Raw genomic sequence first — 12988 nt, forward strand, 5'->3', positions numbered from 1 at the left:
ATATTTAGAGTACAAGCACTGATTTTGGTAACTTGGTCTTGTATGTATACAGAGATACTTGTGTAGATACACCTGTAGATACAGAAATGTATTCTTTGATAGGTGCTGAAGAGAAAATCCTTGGAGAGTTTAAAGAAACGTATAGCCCAAGTGCTCCTGACTTCCATCTGCAAGCAATGATTCAGTCAGCTGGTAAATTGGTTCTTATTGATAAGCTTCTTCCAAAAATGAAAGCAGGGGGCCACAAGGTCCTTATCTTCTCTCAAATGGTGCGCTGCCTTGATATTTTGGAGGATTACCTTATACATAAAAGGTAAGATACTGCATATTCTCTCTCCTATTATTGTTCTCAGTGGGCATATCTTTGAATGTTAGTGCAGGATTAATGAGTACAGCATACCAAAGATAGGAATTTTTTTTCTTTTTGCTAATCACTGTGTAACTTGCTGTGTTCTGTGATGGCTTATCATTTATTCACCAACAAATGAAAAACTTCAGAGAACAACTAAAGAGAGGTTGTTGAGTAAACCATGTGCCTTCAGTTTGTTGCTTTTTCTATTAAACATTCTTGTATGTATGTACTGTTCATACATTGTCTGTTAGAAACCAAGTAAGTTCAAGCTCAGCATTGTTCATCCAAACCCCAGGAAGCATAGAACGTGCTCTTTATTTACATCGTGTTGAACTTGGACCAGACAGGGGTAATGCAGCTCCTTACTCCCAACAGAATAGAAGTACAAAATGGTAAACAACTCAAGTTTTGGCTTTTATTAATGTAAAAATAAAAACGTGCTTCCTATCTTTCCTAAAGTATTACTGCTTTGAAATTTGCAGCAGAACTGAACTGCCAGCATAAAGCAGCTCCTCAGATCTGTTTTTGCTGTTGCATATAATAGTAGCCTTTGATTATACTGTTGACTCCACAGAAACGAAGAGCTTATTTAAGCACAACTAAATACTATGCATGAAGCCTTAGCACATAAAGTGTAACCTTGGACTTAGTTACAATCAGTAGTTGCTGTATCAACCTGAAAAACTATAAAAAGGCATAGTTTTGGTTGTTTTAATAGTCCATTTGTTGGAATGTGCATACTGCTTTGAAGTGTGTCTGTCAGTGAACTACATGGTAATACAGAGTTAACATGAAAAAACAAAAACTAGTAAAAATGTCAAGCCTTCCTGCAGTGGATACTGGAATGTATATTGGAAATCATTAGTAGATTATATTAATACTTCTTTTTGTGATAATTTTATATAACTTCTATGTTTCTATATTTTTTGTTTCATAAAGCTATCTATTTGAAATGAGAGCTCAACAGTTTGTATGTTTTATTTTAATAGACTAAATTTAACTTCATAGTAGCACTTAAAATCCAGTATGGAAAATACTCCTTTTTGTGTGACCAGTGTAACATCTAGACTACTGCATCATATCTACAGGTAGAATATTCTGAAATCCACAGAAGCTGAAACTTCCTCAATGTTACTGTTTGATTAGAAATGTTGGAGCGCACACATGATTTCACTCAATACTTAACAGAATTTGTGGCTGTAGGAAATAGCTGCCTGCCAAAGTGCCTGTGGTCCTGTGGATTATCTGCTGTGACATTTTATAGCTGATCAGAAGAAAGATGGTTGTGAAGCTTTTTGGCTAGTAGATACACATCCAGCATCTTACTCCATTTACAATGTACAGAAGTATTTGCTCCCTTTTTAAGCATTTCACTTGATTTCAGAAGTTTCATAGGAGTCCTTGTAATTATGAAAGGTAACAGAAATGACAGTGTTACTTCAGGCTTTTAAATTTGCTGGTTTTAGTTTAGAAAGCCCCAGATGCCTTGATAAAGACTGTTAGAGGTGCTGTCATGTCTTTTTTGTTCCATTTCTCTTAATCTTGACAGAATCAATATGTAGTTTGTCCAATGACAGCTCACCAAGTACTGCTTTCTGCTGATTACTTGGTTACCCCTAACATGTTCAGACAGTTTGGTATATAATACAGAAGTACACTGTCCTGCTTCTGTGACCTTGGGTGGGGATCCAAGCATAATAGCATGTGAAAAAGCTGTAAGTCCACATGGGACTTCAGGTTATGGTGTGTTTTAATGCAGCTAAGTGCCATGGTAATACATGTTTCCTGGTATGTATGATCAGGTACTTGCTTTAATGGACGAAGTTCGGAAGAACTTGTCTTAAAATGATAAGTGTTTGGACTTGCTGATGTGTATTAGTACTACAGATATGTCAGTTCTGTTGTGATTACTGGTTACGTTACCCACTGATAATCGAAGTTAGTTTCTGTCACTTTTATTCGCTGTAAAGAATAAATAGATAAGCAGGAGATCTGTTCTAATCCCCCTTTAAATCATGAAAAACTTTGTAATGATTTGTGTGTGTGTATCTGTGGCAATTTCCAGATACTTATATGAACGAATTGATGGGCGAGTACGAGGGAATCTCAGACAAGCTGCAATTGACCGGTTCAGCAAACCAGACTCCGATCGCTTTGTCTTCCTTCTGTGCACCAGAGCTGGTGGTTTGGGCATTAATTTGACTGCAGCAGATACATGTATAATTTTTGATTCTGACTGGAATCCTCAAAATGATCTGCAGGTAAATTCCTCTGAGCATAATAGTGAGGCCTAAGAAGTCAAACCTGATTGTTAGAAATTTGGTCACTTTGAATATTGTCTCTGTTTTGAACATGCATAATTTCAAAATGCTCAGGGTTTTTTTTTTTTTAAGGCATGTATTTAATGTTTATCAATGAATACTTTCTACTTGGATAGGAGACATCATCTGGGTTTGGCTGGGTTCTAACTTTTTCTTTCAAATTGATTACTCTTTAAAAGCACAACAGAGGTAAACTAAGTCAGTGAGTTGATAAAACCCTTAAGATTTTGATGACACTGTGAAGCCAGGGGTTACATTTGGCATATACTGACTAATACAGTTTAAGGAAATAGAACTGTTCAGTTGAAACGTAACATATAGAAAAAGATTAATATGTATTAAGAAACAGTGAATCAACTCTAGGAATTGGATGCTGAAATTGAGTCCATTCTCAAGTTGCAACTCCTTTATTATTTGTATCTGGAGATCAGATAACTTACGAGATAGCATGTCTTTTTATCTAATGTTACTGCAAGAGAAATACCATTCAGTAGCATTCAGCACAGATCATTCATCTGCATTTTACTTACTACACTGGTTTTAGAAAACTGTTCACAATGTGGAAAACATCTGATACCTTCCATTTACTTAAATGTGAATTGATCTCCTTTTGAGTTCATACTGTCATTTTTCAGTTGGTGCTACAGCAGAAGAAATACTTAGAAGAATCCTAGATATTCCTAGATAAGTCTAAAATCTTATTGCTGTTCTCCTTTCCTTCAAAAGGCTCAAGCCCGCTGTCATAGGATTGGTCAGAACAAAGCAGTGAAGGTCTACAGACTGATAACACGTAACTCCTATGAAAGAGAAATGTTTGACAGAGCAAGTCTGAAACTGGGACTGGATAAGGCTGTCTTACAGAGTATGAGTGGAAGAGAAAACAGTGTCGGTGGTGTATGTAGACTTATTTCTTGAAATAACTTTCCTTTTGCTTTTGTAATCATGTGGGAACTATTTTAAATTACAGAAGCTACCATTTTTCTGTTGTTTGAATCTGTTCTGTTTTCTGATGTGGACTAACCATATAGTTGACATAATTTTAAATGTAGTCAGTTACTCTTGATAAATCTTTTGCTATTTCTTGCCTCTTAAGGTCCAAGATAGATAACGTCGAATTAAAACAAGGAGAAAAGTTTCCCTTTGTTTCCTTGTATCTTCTCATATTAATATAATGTGTTACTTTAATATGAGATTTACATCTAATATTAACAGGCGATTTTTTTAAACTTGTGTTCCTCACAGTGTTGAGAATAGCCAAAACAAAAAAGATACGTACTTGTGAAAATGCGTACTGTAACCACATAACAAATTAATTCAGCTGTCAACTGGAGTTTTCTCTTAGCTTTTAATAATCTAAATTTTAAGTTTATAAATCATAAGGCACAGTTAGGTTGCAGACACATTGGAAAGGGAAAGAGAAATAGGAAAGACTTTGGGTTTTTTTTTTTCTTGACTGCCTAAAACCTATTTTATTTGCTCAGATCCAACAACTATCCAAAAAAGAAATAGAAGACTTGCTTCGAAGAGGTGCATATGGTGCCATTATGGATGAAGAAGATGAAGGCTCTAAATTCTGTGAGGAAGACATTGACCAAATTTTGCAGCGTCGTACTAAAACTATCACAATTGAATCAGAAGGAAGGGGCTCCACATTTGCCAAGGTGCAGAAGCAGCAAGTTGTTCTTTAACAGTATAGAGCTGTAAACGTAATTGAATGTTGTAAAGCTTGTGCTTTTTTTTTTCTTTTTAAAGTTATGTTTACTTTTATTTATGTGTGTGTATCTTAAGTACGTTTTTGGGGTTCTTACATCTATGTTTATATTAACACGTGCACATAGCAAAATCAGATTTGCGCATACAGATTGGGTAGATGCCAGATGCAAAGAGCATGCTTGAGCAAAGATGACTAATAGGAGTGTGCTGCTTTTGAAAAGGCTAGGATTTGTGTGAGATAGAATAGACTGCATTAACCAAGAATATTAAAACAGTTTTGTTTATAGATCTGTTTGTATTCACATATATTAAGAGTAGGAAAAAATATATATAAGGCAATAATTAATAAGATTAAAAATTGTCAGGCTTATTCTAAAAACGCCTACACATAGGATATAATTGGAACCTTGAGCTTTTTGGTGGTTTTTGGGGGTTTGTTTGGGTTTTTTTGTAAGAGTTTGAAAAGCAAAATAAGCAAGCTCCTAAAATAGCAGGGGGTAGGAAGTATATATATGTACATTGGGGGCTGAGAATGTAAAGTCTTTAGGAGTAGTAGTCTAGGATAAAATGGTACCAACACACTCTAAATTTTGGTGGGTAAGAGAAAAACAGTAATATCATAGCATCCAAAAAGCTATGCTGGAAAATTGGATGAACAGAACAAAAAGTAAATTTGGACTCCTTAATTTCCAAAGCATGTGCAGATATCAATCTGAACAAATACAAGTTCAGATAAATTTAAAAATACATGAATAAATATTTTTTTTTTAAAACTCAGGGACTGTAACTGAGCTTGGAACATGGGTCCTTCATGAATGCAGTTGTGACAATAAAAAAAAACCAAACAGGAAAACTTAAGAATATAAATGTCTATTTATTATATTTAAAATAATATTTATAAATATTACTGAACTTATACATTTATTTAGGCTCTCTTACCTCTTGTTGTTTGTGGCTTAAACAAGAAATAGAGTTCTAAAGGTCATCACCACTGTCTTTTTGTCAGAAGAGTTAGAAGTTTTTTGTATGTATTTACTCTTTTCCCAAAAGTAGGGTATCAGGGTTTTTTAAATGCCTTCTGAAATTAAGCTTATTCCATGCTCTCAAGCTTTGATTTTTGGTAGTTTAAACACTCCTTTGAAATTTCCCTCAAGCGAGTACTTGTGCATGCGATGAAATCCCCAAATGCTGATAAGCCTCTTTAAAAGATTCTATTTTCTGCCATTCAACTAATTTAGATTCAGACTTAGAAGCAGAAGAATCTTGCTGCTTAATGTTCTTCTCTCCTTCCTGATGGTGCATAAAAGTTCATTAGGTTTTTCTGGTAGATTATGGATCTGCTTTTAAAAAATTAAGGGGGAGGAGAACTTTTGAGTTGCTTTGCACTGTAAGCAAGTTCTAAACTCTTAACAGCTGCTTGGGAGATTTTTTGATGAAATAAGGTTATGTAGTCCTTACTGCACTGATGCATTCAAACACTACAAACTTTTGATGTATGACATTGGTAAGATTTAGTTTTATTTATTACAGGCTAGTTTTGTTGCATCTGGAAACAGGACTGATATTTCGCTGGATGATCCCAACTTCTGGCAGAAATGGGCCAAAAAAGCAGAAATAGATATAGATGCCATCAGTGGTAGAGTAAGTACTTCTCTTTTTTAATGCATGTTTTTTCAAGTATGTGCTTGCTGTTGAATTCTGAAATAGGAGGTGCAGGATTTCTGGTGCTTTTTTAATTAATATTTCAACAAATCTGACTTTTTGTGCTGGTTAGTTTGTGCATAGGTAATCAGCCTGCTGATAGCTTTAGTATTTCCTAGCTCACTGCTGTCCCAAAAGAGTTTGGAGGTCTTTGATTTCTGTTGAAGATCTGGAAATGCTCAAAATTGTGTAATTGTTCTGCTTGCCCTGTTTCTCTGTAAATCCTGGGCTGGAATCTGCAAAATAGCTGACTAAGAGTTGTATAAATTTTAGAATACTGGAAGTTGTGTCCTATGCTTGAAGGCATTCCCATGCAGTCAGTTCTAAAAAGGTTTCAGTGCCCCTTTTTACTCAGAGACTGCAGTGTAGTCTGTGTAAGTATTCAGCTCAGATGAGGTACTCAGTATTGTTTATAACTAATGTACTGGCATTGTGATATGAAACCCATTTTTTTGTTGCCTTAAATATACAAAATGTTTTACTTGCTTTATGGGTATTTACTGTCATGTCTTTACAAAATACCTATGAATGACATTAGAAACTGCTGTTTCTGAACTGAAACCATCTACTTAAGAAAAACTTATCAACTGTTTCTCTGATAAGGTTTGTTTGAAATTTTGCAGAACAGCCTGGTTATTGATACCCCAAGAATTAGGAAACAAACACGGCCCTTTAGCGCTACAAAAGATGAGCTGGCTGAGTTGTCTGAAGTGGAGAGTGAGGGCGATGATAAACCAAAGCTCCGCAGGCCTTGTGACCGTTCCAATGGATACGGAAGAACAGAGTGCTTTCGGGTGGAAAAAAACTTGCTGGTCTATGGGTATTGTATACATCCTTCTTCACTCTAGGAAGTTTTTAAAAAAATACTCTTTTTCCACATACTAAATTGTATTTATGGAATAACTTTTAGCTATATTGACAATAACCTGGTGTGTATATATAGAATTTATTTAGAATATGAATTTATGTGAATTTATCATGCACCCTGTATAAATCTTTCTGAGAATTTGCAGTTGAAGAAACATTAAAGAGGAGAGGTGAAAACCTTTCTTCAAAAGAGATTATGACATTTAATATGGGCACCACAGTAGTCTCTCTAAAAAATCATTACAGTAAGCACTGTAGGCAGGCTCAAAACTCTGTAAAGGAATAAATATCTGAAATAAAGGCTTGGTAGGTGACTTGATGTTCTTAATTGCAGAACATCTTGCACTTCCATGAGGTGCAAATAGGAACTGGAAATCTAACCAGTTATTTTAAATATACTTAAATCAGATATGTTGATTTGGAAATAAAATCTCAGGTCTTCTCTCACCCACCTTATAAAATAAATGACTGGGTTTGTTTATCAGCATGAGTTCCCATCAGTTTTGTGTCATAGAAGCTTAAAACGTTCATCCATATTTTTTTTGTAAACAGGCAAGGTTTTTTGTTTTAAACAGATGGAGTTTTGTTGCAAATGTTAATGTTACTTTCATGTTTCCACTCAGTAACTTAAGCTGAAGGAAGAAAGTGGAAGGCTAAATATTTTACAAAGAAATTCCCTTTTGTAATAGAAATCTACAGGCTACCCAAGTGTTTTGCTTCTAAGAGCTGATTTGTGTTTTACTTTGGACTAGGTGGGGTCGATGGAGAGAAATTTTGTCACATGGTCGCTTCAAGAGACAACTGAATGAACAGGATGTGGAGATAATTTGCCGAGCTCTATTAGCTTATTGCCTTGTTCACTACAGAGGGGATGAGAAAATAAAAAGTTTTATATGGGATCTCATTACCCCAACAGAGGATGGGCAAACACGAGAGTTACAGAATCACCTTGGTAAGGACTTCACGTGTTTCTGCAGTTCAGTAGCTTCGTATATGTATGCCAGTGGTACTGGGATAAAACCAGCTAAAAATTCTTTCTGAATGTGTCCTACTTGAAATAAATGGAATTTATTCCAGATACGCAATTCAATTGATGGGAAAAGAAGTGTCATTTCTGCTTTGCTTTGTATTTGATGGCTTACCCAAATGGATTGGTATACTCTGTGTAAGCTTTCTTTTCATTTCAGTTCATAAGAACCTATTCTGTTTCATAGTAGGTGACAACACACTCCTTTCTTTCCCCATCTCCTGCTTTGTGCTTAGCTGGTGAAATGTACTCCAGAGATGCTCTAAGAGACTAAAGAGGAAAAAAAATCATATCCAAAGTCTGTGATGCTAGTATTTTTTCTGCACCGCAGTTCACAATACTGGTATAGGATACAGGAACTGTAAGTGTAATGGGGATCTATATCTACATGTTGCTGTTACTGTATTATATTTTAAATTATATAGGTTTATCAGCCCCTGTGCCTAGAGGAAGAAAAGGAAAAAAAGTGAAGACCCAGGCTAGCACTTTTGATATACACAAAGCAGAATGGCTTCGAAAATACAATCCAGAACATCTATTGCAAGATGAAGGATACAAAAAGCACATAAAACACCATTGCAATAAGTAAGCAGTAGCTGAAGTGTGAATGTTTATGTAAGGATTCTTTTTTCTTCTAATTCCTCACTTCTTAGAAGACTTTAAAATACTTGTGGCACTGTGAAGAAAGAAGTTCTAATGGTGTTAGCTTGATTAGAATAAATAGGTTGCAGTGTATTTGAAGGTGAAACGAGTATTTCACATTCAAAATAATAGTTACAGTTTTTAAAGAAACTGTATGTTTGTGTCTGTACAGAGAGAAAGGGAGAGACATCTAAGCATTTTGGGGGAGCCTTACAGCAGCCGAAGGACTAAAGAGTTTGGGAGTGCTTAGCAGAGAAACTGAAAGCACTAAAGTTGTTGCCCCTCGATCTTATATGCTGTTTACCTGGCACGTTTTCTAGGTTTCTGAGAATCTGAGCTACTGGCTTGTTGAAAGCTCATTCATAATCATGAATGAGCTTGTTTTAGATAAACCATTTTTCTGTAGCAAACTTGTCATACTCTGCTTGAAAACTACACGCAGCTGTAGTCAAGACTGGAGATAAAGCATGGAGAAGCCATTGGGGTCATGCACCAAATTCTAAGGGAGAAGGAATGAAAAGGTGATGGGAAAGATGTTCATTGTCAGCCTGCTCGATTCGTTCTAAAGGAATCTTCTAAGTAGGAAAAGGAAAATAGCAGTTTCTTCTTAGCAGTATTTTATGAAGCAAGTGAGGAGTGTTCTGCTAGCCCTGGTCTTTGTCTAGGATTTGAAAGAATTTTTGTAATGAAATGATTTGTAAAAGTCATTGCAGTAAAAAGTGTTAGATGACCTGAATTGGAGGTTATCTCCTCTTAGAACTGAAGGAAGTGTATTTTAGGAAAAAGACTTGAAAACTTTGTGATATTATAAAAGACAAAACAAAACCACCCACAACTATAGAAAGCTTTTAGAGTGTTAATATTCGTATTTCTTTTTTTCTTTGTTTAGGGTCTTACTTCGAGTAAGAATGCTGTATTACTTAAAACAAGAAGTCATTGGTAATGAATTCCAAAAGGTGTTTGATGGAATTGATGCCAGGTGAACTACGGAGAGGTTTTTTTGCTTGTTTATTTTAAATGTAAACTATCAAATGAAAATTCAGAAATCTTCCTAGATGTAAATAAGAGAAGTTAAAACCCAATATTTGTATCCTTAGGCTGTGAGAAAAATGTTTCTGTTTACTAAACACTTTGTAGGGACTTGACATGAGGAAGTCCTGATTCCTATTTATGAGTCTAGCTATATACAGTAAAACTATTTTCTGAAAAAGTGAGTGAAGGATAGAATTATATACTTTACTTTCTAATTGGCGGGTTTTTCCTGCCTTTTTATGCACACTTTTGGTTATGTGCTGCACATTCCATTAATTAATTAATTTATTTTTTTAATGAAAGTATTGCCATTTGGAAATTCTTGAACTCACTGATACAAGAGCTTGTTTTAATTTGATTCAGAATGCTGTTAAAAACATTTGTGGAAGAACAGTCCATCTCGTGCTATTAAACACAAAAGCAGATAATCCTTGGTTTGCTAAGTTTTGCAAGCACAAACTGCTAGGATTTGGTGGAGTTTCCTGAGAGAGGAAGAATATTGTATGCTGGTTCTGCTTTCATATTCTTTCCCTATTACTGGTCTCTGTCAAATACGAAATACCAAGCTGTCTGGGTGGTTTGTATTGCTGGTTTTAGGGTCCTATTAAATGCAGAGATGAAAAATTGTATGCCTCAGTTTCTTTAGGTTATCAGGAACATTTGTAATGATAAATTAATATTGTATTGTGTGGGGTGTGTAACTTAGTAGTGTAACCATCCACTTTTTAACTGTTACTTGCTATTAAATAACAAAGTACATTAAAAAATTAAACATTTCAGTCCTAGGACTCTTTACAACCTTCAAAGTAGTCTTTGTACTAGTTTGCTGAACATGGAACGTTGTATATGTGTGCTTGAAGAGAGGAGTTTAAAAATCTCACATTAAGTAGAAATTTACAAAGAGAAAATAAAAATTTATTTCTTCCTCTGAATATTATTAATGTTGGTGTGCTGTTGGTGATTCTCCTTAGTGAAATTGATGTTTGGGTCCCTGAGCCAGATCACTCTGAAGTTCCTGCCGAGTGGTGGGATGCAGAAGCAGATAAATCCCTTCTAATTGGAGTTTTTAAACATGGTGAGTAATGTGGATGACTACATGTGTACTTTGCCACGCCTCAATATAAACACCCTACACTAAATGTTTTTATAGCTTACTCTGAAAGTTGAATTTGTGCCACTTTTTTTGTCCCTTATAGGTTATGAAAAATACAACACTATCAGAGCAGACCCAGCGCTGTGCTTCTTAGAAAGGGTTGGCAAGCCAGATGAAAAAGCAGTTGCTGCTGAACAGAGAGCAAATGATTATATTGATGGGTATGAGCACTTAAAAGTGGGCATGAATGTTTTGGGGCCTTAAAGTAAACAAGACTGAATTTTTGTGCTGTACTTCATTCTCTTAACTGGTTTTATACTAGTTTGATGTCATCATTGTGAAGAATACTACTTGGATTTTACTCCCACAGAGTGGAAAAGAGTTAGGAACAGGGTAACAGAACCACTGAAGTTTGGGATTTCACAGTTAAGGGGAAAATGCAGCAACTTGTTAGCAAGGACTCTACCTTGTGTCGCTATTTCAGAAATACTACTTAGACACTGAAGTGCAACAGCCTTCAGAGGCGGAGTACTACAGACCTATTTAACTTGATTTCAGGTCAGTCAGCTTGGTGTATTAGTCTTGTGTAGCTAACCAGTGATCCCAGTAGATCAATTTGAGTATCACTGATAACTGCTGACAGGGAGAACTGCTTTTATTCATTGTTTCATTGGTGAGGTTAGCAGCTGTGGTCATAAAGAACATTTTTGAATGAGATAGTGAATTGTGGGGGGCAGGATTCAAGCCAAAGCTGCCATGAAATATTTTCCTCATTTCAAATAGAAAGCTAAATACAGTATATCTAACTAAATTTAAATGAATTTTGCTTAATTGAAAAGAGTGTAAGGACTTCTGAAATGTTACTAAGATGGGTTCTTTTGTGTCAAAATTTTAACAGGGATGTAGAAGATCCAGAATATAAACCAGCACCAGCAATGTTTAAAGATGACATAGAGGTATAGTAGGCACCTATTAATAGCTCCTTTTAACACACTTATAATGTAATACTTCCATCTTTTTGTTGAGCAGATTATTACATTTTTCTGTATTTCTCTAAATCGATAGAACTTATGCCGTGTGTTTCTGCAGTTGTGTGGGCGGGGGGGGGGGGATGGGGGGGAATTGTTGTATAATTCTGTTGTATGCCTTGTTAGCCATTTGTCCAAAATATATGTTACTTTTATTCTTTGTCATATTCACAAATTGTCTGCAAGATGTAAGTTTAACCTAAATCTCTGGAGAGGGCTACATTTTAAATTTTGCTTCACTTCTCTTTTTCTACAGGATGATGTTTCATCCCCAGGTGATCTAGTAATAGCAGATGGAGGTAAATATATAAAGCTTAAAATCTGAGCCAATTCAATCTCTTTTGAATTGTTTAATTCTCCCTAATTCTTAGATAAAATGTATGTAGATTGCCTAGTGTAGAACCATAGGCACCAGCAATGATTAACTACTTTATTTTTCCTGTGGCTTTGTTTTAATATAGATGGACAAATGATGGAAGGAGACAAAATCTATTGGCCCACTCAGTCTGCCTTAACAACACGTCTCCGACGCCTCATAACAGCTTATCAAAGAACAAGTAAAAACAGGCAGGCCCAGCAGATCCAGCCAGCATTCCCAATACAGACTAGTATGATGCAGCCTCCATATGAAGAAGCTGCTCTAAATCCAAAGATGGCTGCTAAGATTGAAAGACAGCAAAGGTATGTGCAGCATGCAAATACACATTTTTAGTGCATCCTTATTTAAAAAATACTGAAGAAATAATAATAGCTAGCTGCATGAAATAGTGGAAGATGACAAAATTTCCAATTTTTTTCTTGCTGATCAAGATGGACGAGAAGAGAAGAAGCTGACTTTTACAGAGTTGTGTCCACATTTGGAGTGGTGTTTGATCCTGAAAGGGGACGATTTGATTGGACCAAATTTAGAGCAATGGCTAGACTACATAAGAAAACTGATGAGAGCTTAGAGAAGTACTTGTATGCATTTATGTCAATGTGCCGGAGAGTCTGTCGTCTCCCCTCAAAAGAAGGTGGGTGTATATATTTTTACTTTGTTTTATCTTTAATTTCTGTTGCCAGTGTTTATCTTGAAGAGGTTTTTCTTTCATGTGTTCCAAAACAAAAATGGGGCAGAAGGAAATAAGGAAACATGTGAAGTGCAAAATTGAAAGCTTATAATGGGGAGACATACTAACTGATTAAAGCCATATCCTTCTAGTATTGATTTGC

At 35.6% G+C, this 12988-nt stretch overlaps 1 protein-coding gene across 12 annotated transcripts in view; it reads left to right on the top strand.

The window, feature by feature from the left end:
* The window catches only part of CHD9 (chromodomain helicase DNA binding protein 9), a 101917-nt gene that overhangs the window by 71791 nt on the left and 17138 nt on the right, over positions 1-12988 (top strand). For all 12 annotated transcript variants that reach the window (XR_008236755.1, XM_052797767.1, XM_052797766.1 and 9 more), the window contains 15 exons: positions 103-313; positions 2418-2613; positions 3400-3567; positions 4155-4334; positions 5917-6027; positions 6711-6907; positions 7707-7906; positions 8407-8566; positions 9513-9602; positions 10627-10730; positions 10852-10969; positions 11647-11704; positions 12033-12075; positions 12238-12457; positions 12587-12789. Coding sequence is in view for 11 of the 12 variants with exons in the window: in XM_052797767.1 (XP_052653727.1) it covers positions 103-313; positions 2418-2613; positions 3400-3567; positions 4155-4334; positions 5917-6027; positions 6711-6907; positions 7707-7906; positions 8407-8566; positions 9513-9602; positions 10627-10730; positions 10852-10969; positions 11647-11704; positions 12033-12075; positions 12238-12457; positions 12587-12789 (2259 nt within the window). In the remaining variant the exon portion in view is untranslated. The remainder of the gene's footprint in view (positions 1-102; positions 314-2417; positions 2614-3399; positions 3568-4154; positions 4335-5916; positions 6028-6710; positions 6908-7706; positions 7907-8406; positions 8567-9512; positions 9603-10626; positions 10731-10851; positions 10970-11646; positions 11705-12032; positions 12076-12237; positions 12458-12586; positions 12790-12988) is intronic.

This window comes from Harpia harpyja, chromosome 9 (genome assembly GCF_026419915.1).
Source record: "Harpia harpyja isolate bHarHar1 chromosome 9, bHarHar1 primary haplotype, whole genome shotgun sequence".
NCBI classification, from domain to species: domain Eukaryota; kingdom Metazoa; phylum Chordata; class Aves; order Accipitriformes; family Accipitridae; genus Harpia; species Harpia harpyja.